The following is a 15,356-nucleotide window of genomic DNA, read 5'->3' on the forward strand; positions in this document are numbered from 1 at the left end:
AAAGACAAAAAAGATGCAGAAGAGCACACACACATGGCTACCAACTCCTGGATTCCAGCAGTGTTCAGATGGAAATTCCAAGAGGATGCAGGGTCAAGCTGTGTGCTTGCCTTGTGGTCAGCCTTCAATAGCCCTTGGTCTTCCTGGGCCCTTCCCCCAGGTGGGACTTGGGCTCATTTGGTCCCTCAGGAGCTGGGCTGGGGCTCCAGAGGTGGCTGTGGAGCATTGCCTGTGCTGTGCCAGGGACTGGCAGACACTGCTGGGCTGGGATAGAGGCTCTGGGGGGATTGGGGTTCCAGGGCAGGGCTGGGGTTCCAGGGCAGGGCAAGGCTGGACCTGCCCCTTCCTCTCCCACACACAAAATCTTATGAGCCAACAATCTCCTCCAGTCTCTCACAACAGGCAATGTTGGAGGAGAAATCCTATTTATGGCCATGGGCACCTGGATGACAAGGATGGTTCTTTTCCATAAGAAGGAAAACACAGAGCCCCAGTGTTTAGAAGCCAGGTGAGAGCCTCAGTAGTCCAAGGCCAGCCAGACTTGTTAGGAATGGCAGATTTTGTCTGGGAGCAGTCTTTGGATTTAAGGAATTTTAGAGGTGGAAGCCCAATCTCGGCCATGGGCACCTGGAGAACGAGGACTGTTCTTTTACATGGGAAGGAAAGCACGGAGCCTTCCCCAATGTTTTGGGGACAGATGGGAAGTGACCCTTGTGAAACCACTGTAAGACAGACTTGTCCTGGCAATATTCCTATAGGAACAATCCCTGGCTATAAGGAAATTTGGAGGAGAAATCCCAATTTTGGCCATACGGGCCTGGAGGAAGACAGTTCTTTTCCATGACAAGGAAAGCATGGAGCCCAAATGTTTCAGTAGCAGATGAGAAGAGACTCCCAATGTGCCAAGATCAGCTGGACCAGTCAGGCAGTCAATGAGAGGTGAAGCCAGACGTGTTCTGTGTTCCCTTGGTTTGATGGGGCCCCACAGTGTCACAGTGGCCTTTTGATTACAAGACAACCTGCAGTGTCACACTGGCCCCTAGGTTTGATGGGGTCCCACAATGTCACAGTGGCCCCTAGGTTTCATAAATCCCCACAGTGTCACAGTGGTCCCAAAGATTCCATGAGGCCTTGCAGTGTCACAATGGTCTCCGTGGTTCCCCAGGCCCCACAGTGACACGTGACTCCTCTGTTCCATGAGCCCTTCAATGTCACAATGGACCTTTGGACCCTGGGGGTTTGCAGTGTCACAATGGTCTCCTTTGGCTCCACAGTGTCACAATGAACCATTGATGACAGGAGGCCCCTCTGTGTCACCCTGGAGCTTTGGTTCCATGCAGCCCTGCAGTGTCACAATGAACCCTTGGTTCAATGGGGTTCCACAATGTCACATGCCCTGGTTCCATGAGCCTGCATGTCACATGGTCCTTGGCTCCACAGTGTCACAATGGACCTTTGGTTCCATGCAGCCCTGCAGTGTCACAAAGGCCTCTTGGTTTCACGAGGCCCCACAGTATCACAATGTCCCTCTTGGTTCTGTGGGGACCCCCAGGGTCACAATGGTCTCACTGGTTCCATGAGGCCTCACAGTGTCACAATGCTTTGCCTATTCCATGGGCCCTGGTAGTGTCACAATGGTCTCCTTGGTGCCATGGTGCCCCACAGTGTCACAAAGGTCCCTTGGTTCCATGAGGCTGTGAAGTGTCACAATGGTCTCTCCCATCAGGTTCCCTGAGGCCTTGCGATGTCACAATGGACCTTTGGCACCATTGTGAGACAATGGGGTCTTGCAGTGTCACAATGGCCCCTTGGTTCCAGGACACCCCAAAGTGTCATAATGGTCTCCACAGTTCCATGAGGCCCTGCAGTGTCACAATGAACCCTTGGTTGATGGGGTCCCTCAGTATCACAGTGATCCCTACATTCCATGGAGCGACACAGTGTCAGTGCAGTCCCCTTGGTTCCATGAGGCCCAGCAATGTCACAGTGCTCTCCATGATTCCAAGGGACCCCCTCAGTGTCACAATGGTCCCTTGGTGTCACAGGGCCCCACAGTGTCACAATGGTCCCTTGGTCTCACAGGGCCCCACAGTGTCACAATGGTCCCTTGGTGTCACAGGGCCCCACAGTGTCACACTGGTCCTGGTCACGGGCCCACAGTGTCCCTGCCCTTGGTTCCATGGCCCTGTGCTGCTGCATTCCCCCCTCCCCTTCTCAGCCTGCCCTGCCAGCTCAGAAATGCTCCTTGGGCCTGGGCCTTGGCCAGCAGCCCCTGGGCTCAGCTCCTCTCAGCTCATCACAAACACTGTCTGCTCCAGGCACTGCTGCTGCCCAAACAGCTCCTGCTTTCTCTACCAGCAGCCCTGGGAACTGGTTTTGTTCCCTCAGTGGCACAACATCCCTGTTCTCACAGTGCCAAAGAAAGCTGCTGGTGCCAAGTGTGGCCAGGATGAACCATGGCTGGGACTGCAGCCCCTCTCGTGGGGCCCTGCACACAGCGCTCCAAAAGGAGCCCTTGGAGCTCTCCTGGGCCAGCGACTCCCTCTGGGTGGGGCCTCTCCCAGCCGGGAACTCTCCCGTTTGCTGCACTCGGGGATCCTGAACAACCACAGAGCCTGGGCTGATCCCCCCACTGCTCCAGGCTCAGCCCTTGGCCTGCTGGGGAGATGCCAAAGCATCCACAGGGAGCATTCCCTGCCCTCAGGGGAATTTCTCCCAGGTGCCTTGCACTGACTCTGTGTGTCTGTGTGCACACAGGAGTGCCTGTGCTGGGGAAATGGGGCAGAAATGCTGCTCTCTGAGGGGTTTGAGTGCCTTGGAGAGCTGAGTCTGTCAGGTCTTTAAAAAATGTTCAGTCACGGGGCATGAGCTAAGTTAAATGCTTCTGAGAGTTGTTCTTTTGCTAAGTTGTTAGTTTTAGTGTAAGTTAGTAGGCAAGTTTAATACTGGTGTGTGTTATATCTCTGTTAAATTGCCAAGTCATAAATTATAAGTTCGGTTGAAAACATTTAAGTGCTGGTTTTGGCTAAATTTTGACATTTAAGATATCAGTTACGGTTAAGGTGTAAGTTAAGTCTGGTTAAGTTTGAGCTCTCTTAAGCTTTTATCTCTTTTTTCTTTTTATTCTTGCCGTCATTGTCCTTTTTTCACACACACACACACAGGGACAGTTCTTGGTTCATTTCTGGTTTCATTGCCTGGATTTTGTTTGGTTTTGTTGTTGCTTTGTTTCCTTGGTGTGCCAGAAGTGTCCAGTCAGGAGCAGAGTGACTCTTGCCAAGGAACTTGGGGGTGCTGTCCCTTAATATTAAATCTGGTTTTTGCTGATCCCTTGTCAGGGATTTTTTCAGTGCTCTCAAGCCCTCGTTTGTAAAAGGGTGAAGGAGCCCTGGCCCAGGCTCTGGCCCTGGGGGACACAATGATGCTGCCGGGGGGTCCCTGTCCCACTGTCCCACCCCCATGGCCCCGGCCCCCCATCCCTGTATCAGGCTCTGGGGTCGATCTCGTGGAACATCCTCTGGGGGAGGCTGCGGCACCGGGGGCTGGGGGACCCGGGGGGACAGGGGACCCTGCTGGGCACGAGCAGGGTTGGACTGCTCTGGGGGGGCTGTGAGGGGGGACAGGACAGAGTGACCTCCCCAGTGACCTCACACTGCCCCTGTGATGTCACACTGCCCCAGTGATGTCACACAGCCATCTGTGATGTCACACAGCCCCTCTGTTAGGTCATACAGCCTCCATGTAATGTCATTCAGCTGCTATGTGATGTCACAGAGCAGCTTTGTGACATCACAGTCACATTGTGATGTCTGCCCTTGTGCCCGAGGCCTCTGCCCTTGTGCCCGAGGCCTTCCCTGGGCTGGGGCTGGCCTGGGGCTTTTCCTGCAGTGGGACCTGCCCTGCTCATGGCACAGGAAAGGCAGTTCCTGCTGGAGCAGGAGGCTCTGCCTGCAGTGGGCTCCAACAACTCCAGCAGGGCCCTCTTGACTTCAAAATTGCTTCCTACAGCAGAATATTCTAATAATTGTTATAGCTCCTGTACTGTGGAGTAAATAACTCTGGTTAAGATCTCTCTGTCTAATTATGATCAGAATCATTGAGAGCCAAATTTAAATGAATTTTTCTGGTATTCTATCATTAATCCTGTAGGACAAATTGCATTAAAGTTCAATTCCACCTGTCCAATCTTTGACATCTTTAACAAATGCTGGGTCTGGGATTGGATCCAGCACCTCCCAGTCTCCTCCCTTAGAAGGAATTTTAGAAGTCCAGGGGCCCTGCAGGGGCTGTTGGGCGTCATTTCTGTACCTCATTACTCAGCAGGCGTTTCTCTATTAAAGAAATAAAGCTTTTGCCTGAAGCTCCCACTGTGCCCATGACAGGAACCCCTGTGAATGTCTGGCGCATCCAGTCTTTTTGGCAGCCTGGGCAGTCCTGGGATGTCACCGTGGAGCCCCCGTGAGTGCCTGTGACAGATCGGTGCCTTTGCAGCCCAAGGTCCTCTGGGATGTCACCATGGAATGGCTGTGACTGCCTCTGACCACACAGCTCTTTACCATCCCCAGAAAGCTCTGGGAGGTCTCCATGGAGCCCCTGACTCTGCCCGTGACATTCCAGCTCTTGAACAGCTTGGAGTCTCTTGGAAAGTCCCCGTGGAACCCCTCTGAGGGCCTGTGACAAATCTGATCCTCAGCAGGCAACCATCACCAGCCCCCTGTTGCTATGCTCAGTCCCTCAGCAGCTCCATGGAGACCCCATGCCAGGGGTGGTTGCCATGGACACCAGCTCAGGCCTACAGAGCCCGTTACCATGGCAACCATTGGCAGTCCCATCCCCAGCTCATGGGATCCCAGAACCACAGAATTGGCTGAGTTGGGAGGGACCCATCAGGATCCTCGAGTCCAACTGCTGGCCCTGCACAGGACACCCCAACAATGCCAGCCTGGGCCTGGCAGCGCTGTCCAAACGCTGCTGGAGCTCAGAGAGCCCTGGAGCTGGGACCCTTCCCTGGGGAGCCTGGGCAGGGCCCCAGCAGCCTCTGGGGAAAAACCTTTCCCTGAGATCCAACCTAAGCCTGCCCCGACTCAGCTGCAGCCGTTCCCTCCAGTCCTGTCCCTGGGCACCAGAGGGAAGAGGTTCCCACAGCCCCAGCCAGGGACCCACTCCCAAGGATGTTGCCATGGCAACCAGGGCTGGGACCAGCTGGGATGCTCGGTTTCCATGGGCTAGGGTTTAGGAATGAGATTCCCCAATTTCCTGCTCCCGCTAAAACTGCGCTGCCACTTGCTGCACTCCAGCCTCCCATGGAAAGAACAAAAGGCAAAGATCCCAGGCTGGAATAAGAACAATTTATTGGCAACAGCAACAAGATGAAGAATAAACAAGAACAGAAACAATATTGATAACAGAAGGGATAAGAAAAACTATTTACAGGGAAAACTACAACATCAATGGCTGGCTCTTCCTGGCCATGGATTTCCTCCTGCCTGGAACGGACACTCTTCTCCTCAGGGGGAGAGAGAGAGAGAGAGAGAGAGAGAGAGAGAGAGAATCCCTTTCCTTTCCCTGGCAATGACCTGAGGTGGGAGTGAATGTAATGACACGGCCATGGCCAGACCCTCACGTTCTTCAATCCCACATTATGTCATGGGCGGGGGCAGGAAAAGGTACAGGTGTCTTCCTCCTCCAATAGGGGATGAAGCTGCAGCAGTGCATGAAGAGCACTGCAGTGGGGGCACTCGCAGGGCTTCCCTTACCGGTGCCTCCGTTGGTGTTTGGTCAAGGCAGAGCTCTGGGTGAAGCTCTTCCCACACTGGGGACACTCGTAGGGCCTCTCCCCAGTGTGGATGCGCCGGTGGGTGATGAGGTTGGAGTTTTGATTGAAGCCCTTCCTGCAGTCGGGGCAGCGGAAGGGCCTCTCATCTGTGTGGATCCGCTCATGCAGGAGGAGATTGGAGCTGGTGTGAAACCTCTTCCCACATGTGGGGCACTCGTAGGGCCTCTCCCCGGTGTGGATGCGCCGGTGCCTGACGAGGTTGGAGTTTTGCTTGAAGCCCTTCCCACAGTCGGGGCAGTGGAAGGGCCTCTCATCTGTGTGAATCTGCTGGTGCAGGTGGAGATGGCAGCTGCTCTGAAACCTCTTCCCACATGTGGGGCAGTCACAGGGCCTCTCCCCAGCATGGATGCTCCGGTGCCTGACGAGGTGGGAGTTTTGCTTGAAGCCCTTCCCGCAGTCAGGGCAGTGGAAGGGCCTCTCATCCGTGTGAATCTGCTGGTGCTGGAGGAGTAGGGACCTGAGGTTAAACCTCTTCTGACACTCGGGACACTCGTAGGGCTTCTCCCCGCTGTGGATGCGTTGGTGGGTCACAAGCCTGGATCTGCAGCTGAAACCCTTCCCACATTCCCCACACTCGTAGGCCCATTCCCCAGTGTGGATCATCTGGTGGCAGATCAGGTCGCTGCTCTGCCTGAAGCTCTTCCCACACTCCAGGCACTTGTAGGGCTTCTCTTCCACAAGGTTCTGCTGTGGGGATTTGTCCTCCCTGGTCTCCATCCTCAGCTCCTTCCCTGGGGGAGGAAGGAAAGGAGAGGATGGGATTTTTCTCCGTGCCAGATCGAAGGGGAAGGAGATGCCCCCCGTGCATCCCCGGCAGGACGGCGTTGGCAGCAGGGTTGTCCTGCAGCCGGGGGCCATGCCAGGCTGGGAGATGGAGCAGGAGAGAGGGGGAAAGGGGCACTGACTTCCTCCTCACCTGCCTGGGTGTCCTGGGGCATTGTGTCAATTTGAAAAGACAGGTGTGTGGTAAGGACGGCAGGAGCCTCCCTTGAAATGGAAAATGTTAACCCCCTCCCTTGGAATTATAATTTTCAAAATAAGGGGCAGTCAATCAAAAGCTATGGGAATAGGAATAACAGTTCTTTAGGAGGAACATTAAAATTACAAATGCAATAGTAAAAAAAACTACTTACAGAGTCAGAATACCACCTGACACGCTGTGGGTCAGGGTGTTGGCAGCACTCCCGTTAAATGGTGGCTGCCGTCCTCCCGCAGTGACAGATGTGGATTTGTTGGAGCAGGGATCCTGTTGAAGGGTGGAATTTTTCCTCTGGAGGTCCAGTGGTGCTGTTGATGGGCCTGGTCTTCCTCTGGGATCCAGTGGAGCTGAAAGCTGCTCTTCTGGGAATCCTGTGGGAGAAGGCTGACTCTGTTGTTCTCATTCTCAGCTTATATCCAGGTAGGAATGCTTGGCTCCTCCCTCTGGGCGGAGCACGTCACAATGGAATGATGGAATATTTATCAGTCCTGAAGTGAAACTCAATGGCCCATTAAGAGAAGATATCTCCCCAGAGGGAGGATTCCTTGTGGAAGAGATAAAGTAAACTGCTCAATTCACAGATGATAACTGCCCCACCTTTAACAGATGGTAACAGATTGTATACACAGCCAGCTAAAGCTGAGACACTGTTCCAGCCTTGGAAAGCAGGATTTGGTACCAGGACTTGTTAGGGAATGCAACCCTGACTGAAGGCAGAGATAGAATCTCCAGAGCCTGCAGCCAGTAATGGAGAGTTGAGTGATAATCATTTCAAAATCTTCTCTTTTGAAAGTATTTTCTAATGATTTTTTGCTTTGCCTATCTAATACTTTTGTAATTTTTTGCAAATTTTCAATATCTAAAATTCACTGTTCCTTCAGTGAAGTTGGTCTCTGTGTTTTGGTGCTGACCCTGCCCACCAGCGACACAGGGCCCCATCCTGCCTAAGTGTTACCTGGGAAGACAAAAACCCTCGCTCCAAATGTCCCTCCTTCCTCTTTGTTCTCCCCACATGATACCCTGATCATGATGTCCTATGGTCTGGGGTGTCCCCGGGGTCAGTTGGGGTCACCTGTCCTGGCTGTGTCCCCTCCCAACCTCCCCCACAGCCCCAGCCCCTCCGCAGCGTGGCCGGACGAGGGGCAGGACAGGCCTTGGCTCAGTGCGAGCTCAGCAAGAACAAAACCATCTCTGTGTGCTCAGCCCTGTGCTCAGCACCGGCCCCGCATTTCCTCCACTGCCAGCCCGGACCCCCCTTTCCCACCCCTCTGCAGCACCGGCTGCTGGGTGGGGGAGCCCCCGATCGGCCCCAGGGGTGGGCAGGGGGCTCGGGGACCCCCCCGGTGCGGATCCGTCCCCCCGGCCCGAGCCCCAAATTCCGCTCCGGGGGCTGCCGGGCTCTGCGGGTCTGCCTGGCAACCGGTGAGTCATCAGCGAGAAAAGCTCTGGTTGGCTGGAAATTGTTCAGTGCATTCTCTGATTGGCTGGAATTGTGAAAGGCGCTGTGCCCTGTGGGTGTCCCGGGGCTGGAGCCTTTTCCTCTTTCTTTCTCTCCCTCTGAGACCTCTTTCCTATTTCTTTCTGTCCCTCTGAAACCACTTCCCTATTTCCTTCTCCCCCCCCCCCGCCCGAAACCTCTTTCCTATTTCACTCTCTTTGAGACCTTTTCCTGATTTCTTTCTCTCCCTCTCTCCTTCCCAGCCAGGAAAAGATGTTCCTGCCCTCGCAGGCAAAGCTCTTAAGAAAGACCCAAAAGCCAAGTCGAGCAAGATCCTACAGTGACATTTCACTGCCAGCCTTCAGAACTTCAGCCATGGTTGTTGCAGCTCGTGGATTGGGAATTAAATCAGGGCAGGGTCTTTGGTGGGAGCTGCCCTGGGTCAAGGGAGACAGTGAGAAGAAACCGAGCTGGCAGAGAAAGGCAGAAGAGAAAGAAGGGCACAAACACAATCAGCTGAGAAGGTGGCACTCTGAAACAGAAACTGGAACTGACAGAAAATGGGTGGGACAGAAAGAAATAATGTTGTAACTTTATTTCCTATCAGAATACAATTTCCACCCTTTCTCAAAACCTCCTCCCAGTGCCATTCAGCAGGGCTATCAGAAAATTTTTCATTCTGAAATTGTGTTCCAGGCTGCAGCCACAAGCAAACAGGGAATGGGGATTTTCCTGCTCCTGGGGAGTTTGACATCCTCAGTGGAGGATGAAATAAACAGGACAGGAGATCTTTCTCCTTTTTAATGCCTTTAATAAAAGTGATCAGCTCAGGATGGGGGGGTGGACAGGTCCCCAGTTCCCTGCAGCCGCTCCCAGCAGTGATTCAGTGGAGGAGGAGGAAAGTGCAGCTCTGTCCCCTGGGGAGCAGAGTTGGGAGTCCCGTCCTCTCGAGGGCAGTGGGGGCATACCCCGGGTTCGGTTTGGTTTGCCGGTTCAGGAGCCCTGGACCCGACTGACTTCTATTTTAACCGGGGCAAAGAGTGACCGAGGTTGTCAGTGTCTCTGCCAACTTCGGACCTCGCCCCTGCTGTCCAAACACCACCCTGACCTCTCAGTTCTGCTTTGGCTCGTTTCTTTTGGGGTATTTTTCAGGATTTGGTGGGGGTCCCGTCCCGTTGCAGTCTGGGTTTTGAGATAAATTTGCATGTTTCCTGAGATTCCCCCTCACTTCCCACCATCGCGGGGGTTGTCATCCTCTTGGCAGCAGGCAAGGGTGGTACTGAAAAAAAGAATTCTCCACAATAGAGGGTTAATGACAATACTTAACAGGTGATTACAACATTTAACCAACAAAAGAACTTTTGGCCAGCAATCAGTTCCCAGCTTAACTTTAAACTCTGCAACCCTTTTCTTAAAAAAAACAGGTAACTCTTTTTTTAACTCATAACAGAGGAGAGGAGGAGGCACCAGAAGAAAAGGGCAGCTGGGATTCATCCTTTAACAGGAAAGAGGAGGAGGCAAATCTCTTGTCCTGTCTGCAGCTGCTCCCACAGGGATGTGAAGGCTGATCCCAGAGCCCCAAGGGTCACAGTCAGGGCTGCCCTCAGGGAATGCTCCCCTGGTATTGAGGGGCAGCGTGGGAGCACCTGGATCTTGGAGCACCCAGCTGCCCCCCGTGTTTGGAGGTACCTGAGGAGGGCCGGGACAATGCCAGGGACATCCTGCAGTGACATCCCCCTGTCCTGCTCTGTGACCCTGATCCTGGTCGCAATCCCACTCCACGTTTAGACACACTCACAGTTCTGTATTTAATCCCATCCCAGTGCCAGACTCGTCTAGCCCCAGACCCAATCCCAACCCCAGCCCTAAAGCCAATCCCATGTCTAGCCTTAACCCCAATCCCAGCTCTAATCCAAATCTCAGCCCCAAATCCAACCTCAGCCCCAATTCCAGCCCCCTCCTAAATCCTCAGTCCCAAACCAAATCCCAGGTTCAGCCCTTCTGGGGGTTTTGGGGGTGTCTCTGTCCCTCTGACCCCGATGATGTTTGGGTGGGGTCACACCAGGGCTGAGAGGGACAGAGACCCCCCTGGCCTCCCCAGGTGTGAGAAGGTCAGAGAGCCCCCCCAGCCCCGAGCACCCTCAGTGGTGAGAGGGACACAGAGCCCCTGGTCCCCAGCCTTGCACAGGCATTCCCTGAGGCCAGAGGGATGGAGACCCCCCAAGCATCCCCCAGGGCAAGGGGACAGAGACCCCCGAACATCCCTGGGCTGAGAGGGACAGAGACTGCCCCTGAGACAGGGGTGAGGGGGAGGGAGACCCCCCCCAGGAATTCCCTGAGGTGAGAATGATGGAGAGACCCCCTAGGGAATGGCCTGGGGTGACAGGGACACCCCCTGGGGAATAGCCTGGGGTGAGAAGGACAGGGACACCCCCTGGGGAATGGCCTGGGGTGACAGGGACAGGGCCAATCCCCCCAAGCCCCTCCCAAGTATCCCCCAGGGCAGGAGGCACAGAGACCCCTTGAGCATCCCCTGGACACTGGACAAAATAAGCATGGCAGTAATCAAACTTAACTCTGCATGAATCACTTTGATGAATATTTGATTTTCCCACAAGTCACATGTGATGAAAATGCAAACAAATCCCAAACATTAATAAACTGACAGTACCAGCAATTATGATGGCAATTCCAAGCTTCATTGGTTCCTGCACAGCTCCAGCTCAGCTGCTGGCAGGTTCCGATAAAGGAAAAGGGGAAATTCCACCCAATATGGATTACTAAAAGGAAGGGGAAGCTCGGTGTAGCTGTCACCAAGGTGAGAGGGAGGAAGAGAAAAATGATTCTCACATTTGGCAAAGCCCCTGAGCCTGTGAATTCTGGAATTATTTGGGAATTTAGCTACCTGAGCTGGGCTTCTTATGGGACTTTTAGCAGCCTTGTGTTCCTCACCATAGGGTGAATGAACCTTGTCAATCTTGCTGGTATCATTTGCTCCCTTTCCTCCAGTGATTTTAACAAACTTTTCAAGGAAGGGCAACAAAATATTTTCTTTACACTGGCCACCCACAACAGCCATTTTCCTCACCAGTTCTCCCATTAGTCGCCCTGTGGAAGCTGTGTCCAAGTTTCCAAGAGCTCCTCCAGTAGAGCCACAACCTCCTCAGAGGAGGGAACCATGCTGCTGTCAAAGGCACATGGGGTCAGAGAACAGTGCCTAAACTCACTGTGTCAAAATAATGTTGCAAGCTGGTTAAAGAAATTGTTAGAGAGATGCCTCTGCTCTGATTAAGGTGTTAATGAGTCCAAATCCAACATGGATTTTATTGAACAGTACATGTGGGGTAGAGAGAGATGGAAAAAAAGAGAAATGTGGGAGAACAAGGGAGTGACAGGCACAGAGACCTCCCCTGGAGCAGGGCAAGTGTGACATTGTCCCCTGTGTGTGTGGCCTTCCTGGGGTGGGGGTTTTACACCTGAGCCAGTCTGGGTAAGGGGGGTGGTGTTCACCCCCCCAGCAGGGATTACCCCACTGTCTCAGGTTGCACTGTAAGATGTAACCAAAACCATGTTTTCAGTCACCATCTCCATAAACTGCTAAAAACAGGTGGGGCAGAGTTCTTTATCTCTTCCATGACTCAGCCCTGATAACGCCCTCCAGGGGAGGTATCTTCTGTGAATGGGCCATTGAGTGTCCCTGCAGAACTGATAAAATTACATCCTCCCATTGTGGGATGCTCCACCCAGGGGGAGGAACCAGGCATTCTTATGTGGATATAAGCTGAGGCTTGCAACACCAGGAGCACCTTGCCTGCTGCATTCCCAGAGGATAAGAGCTCCATAACCACCCCTGGACCTTCAGAGGAAGACCAGACCCTTCTACAGGATCACTGCTTCGACAGAATCACGTTCATCACTCCAACAGGACTGCAGCCACCATTTAATTGGACTGCTACCAGCCCTCTGACCAGCCCCTGACTCTATCAGCTTAAGTGACTGTTTGATCTAAATTTTCTTATTAAATTGTAATTCTGGCTTAGGCTCTTCCACAGGTTTGCCTTCAAACCAGTACAAAACTCCAAGTGCTCATCTGTGACAATGTTCACAGGGGTCTCAGGATTAGGGAAGAGATGAGAAAGTTGACTCCATGTTCTGAAGGCTTGGTTTATTATTTTATGATTTAAATTATATTAAAAACTATACTAAAAGAATAGAAGAAATGATTTCATCAGAAGGCTTCTAAGAACAGAAAAAGAATGAATAACAAAGGTTTGTCTCTGACCGAGACAGTCTGGACTGTGATTGGCTATTAATTAGAAACAACCGGATGAGACCAATCACAGATCTACCTGTAGCATTCCACAGCAGCAGATAAGAATTGTTTACAGTTTCTTCCTGAGGCCTCTCAGCTTCTCAGGAGGGAAAAAGCCTAAGGAAAGGATTTTTCATAAATCATGTTGGTGACACTCATCCCTTGTTTTCCTCCCAAAACAGAAATTCCCAAACCTTCGCCTGATGGAGGAGGTGGCTCTGAGGAAGAGGAAGATGTCCCGGGACACCCAGGCAGGTGAGGAGGAAGTCAGTGCCCCTTTCCCCCTCTCTCCTGCTCCATCTCCCAGCCCAGCATGGCCCCCGCCTGCAGAACAACTCCGCTCCCAACGCCGTCCTGCCGGGCATGCACTGGAGGGATATTCTTCCCCTTCTCTGTGGCATGAAGCAAATCCCATCCTCTCCTCATCCTTCCTCCGCCAGACAAGGAGGAGCTGAGGATGGAGACCAAGGAGGACAAATCCCCGTGGCAGAACATCATGGAAGAGGCGGTTTTGAGTGACTCCAGGGCACAGGAATCCAAAAGGGAAGAAAAGCCAAAGAGATCCAGCAGGAGGAGGAGCTCCAAACTGAGCCCAGGGTGCTCTGAGGAGGAAAGACCCACCCTGTGCCAGCAAGGTGGGAAGAGCTTCAGCCAGAGCTCAGAGCTGGCAGTCCGTGAGCAGCTTCACGGTGGGGAGAAGCCCCACAAGTGCTTGGAGTGTGGCAAGAGCTTCAGACAGAGCTCTGTCCTGATCCGCCACCAGATGATCCACACCGGGGAATGGCCCTACGAGTGTGGGGAATGTGGGAAGGGCTTCAGCTGCAGATCCACGCTTGTGACCCACTAACGCATCCACACTGGGGAGAGGCCCTACGAGTGTCCCGAGTGTCAGAAGAGGTTTCAGACCAGCTCAGGTCTCCTCAGGCACCAGTGGATTCACTCAGAGGAGAGGCCCTTCCACTGCCCTGAGCGTGGGAAGGGCTTCAAGCACAACTTCCCCCTCATCAAGCACCAGCACATCCACAGCGGGGAGAGGCCCTATGGGTGTCCCACATGTGGGAAGAGCTTCACTCAGAGCTCTGACTTGACCAAACATCATCGGAGGCACCAGTAAGGTAAGTCCTGCCAGTCCCCCAAATGCAGGAGGAACTTTATGCCCAATTACAGCTTAATCTCCCATCGGAGGTCCCACGTTGGGCAGAGCCCTGGTCATCCATTTTCCCTGTGATCCATGCTGGGAAGACCCCTGTACCTTCTCCTGCCCATGCCAATGGCATGGTGTGGGATGGAAGAACATGAGGGTCTGGCCATGGCCGTGTCATTACATGCACCCTCACCTCAGGTCATTGCCGGGGGCAGGAAAGCGATTGTCTCTCTCTCTCTCCCTGAGGAGAAGGGTGTCCTTCCGAGGAGGAGGAAATACGTGGCCAGGAAGAGCCAGTCAGTGGTGATGTTGTAGTTTTCCCTGTAAATAGTTTTTCTTATTCCTTCTGTTATCAATATTGTTTCTGTTCCCGTTCATTCCTTATCTTGTTTCTGTTCCCAGTAAATTGTTCTTATCCCAGCGTGGGGTCTTTGCCTTTTGTGCTTTCCATAGAAGTGGGAAGGCAGCGAGGGCAGCGCGATTTTAGCGGGAGCAGGAAATTGGGGAATCCCATTCCTGAACCCTGGCCCGTGGAAACCGAGCATCCCAGCTGGTCCCAACCCTGGTGGCCGTGGCAACATCCTTGGGAGTGGGTCCCTGGCTGGGGCTGTGGGAACCTCTTCCCTCTGGTGCCCAGGGACAGGAGTGGAGGGAACGGCTGCAGCTGAGTCGGGGCAGGCTTAGGTTGGATCTCAGGGAAAGGTTTTTCCTCAGAGGCTGCTGGGGCCCTGCCCAGGCTCCCCAGGGAAGGGTCCCAGCTCCAGGGCTCTCTGAGCTCCAGCAGCGTTTGGACAGCACTGCCAGGTCAGGATGGCATTGTTGGGGTGTCCTGTTGTCGTGGTTTAGGGCAAATTTGGGAGAGAAGTCCCAAAGTGGCTCCTCTAGGAAAGCAGATTCAACTGGTCCCTTCCCCCAAACAGTTAGGGAGAAAATACCTCCTTGGAGAAAATTGGAAAAAAACCAATTTATTAAACAATAAAACCTAAACAATATTAAATAATAACATAAACAATATGAAACAATAAAACCTCTTGCTGCTCGAAAAGAGATGACAAACTCAGAAAAGTCCCCTCCCCAGGTTACAGCTTGGCTCAGTCTCTTATCAGTCCCTCCAGCAGTGGACATGCCACGGCCCAGGCCCGGCCTGGTGGGCCACAGGTGGAGCTGCCGCTGCACTTCTAGGTGTTCAGTCCAGAGACAGGTCGAAAGAAAATGGAAAAAACCCACAGTCCACAGAGCTTTGTTGCCTCAGTGAGGTAAAACTAACTAAAACAAAGCAGAGCTCTGTCCCGCTGTCTGTCCATCTGCAGGAAACACAGCACAGGAGCAGGAACGTGGAGGAGTGAGTGCAGTGTGTGAAAACAAACTGCTGCTTCTTCTCTCCCCCCTTCACTTTCTGGAACAAGTCTTCAAGGTGCAAAACTTATTATTTAGCATAAACAGAACAGACAAATGGGGATAAAAGCATCATATAGTCGACCCAGGACATTCCAGCCCTTATCCCCATATCGTCAGCTTACTGCTAAAACTAATATATATTCTAACTCTACAAACACATACATTATAAATCCAATACACAGCTATACACAGACAATGGTAGTAACATTCAGCAATCAGTGATATTTACACATAGTTCTCACCCAACAA

General features: G+C 52.9%; 1 protein-coding gene and 1 pseudogene across 1 annotated transcript in view; one reads left to right on the forward strand and one right to left on the reverse strand.

The window, feature by feature from the left end:
* Positions 1 to 15,356, forward strand: part of LOC115485198 (uncharacterized) — a 2,106,330-nt gene that overhangs the window by 1,091,120 nt on the left and 999,854 nt on the right. The window contains 1 exon segment of the mRNA XM_050983901.1: positions 13,201 to 13,675. Coding sequence (XP_050839858.1) covers positions 13,201 to 13,675 — 475 coding nt within the window.
* LOC103825013 (zinc finger protein 208-like) overlaps positions 1 to 15,356 on the reverse strand; it is a 742,626-nt pseudogene that overhangs the window by 60,054 nt on the left and 667,216 nt on the right.

The sequence above is a fragment of the Serinus canaria genome, chromosome 25, assembly GCF_022539315.1.
Source record: "Serinus canaria isolate serCan28SL12 chromosome 25, serCan2020, whole genome shotgun sequence".
NCBI classification, from domain to species: Eukaryota; Metazoa; Chordata; class Aves; order Passeriformes; family Fringillidae; genus Serinus; species Serinus canaria.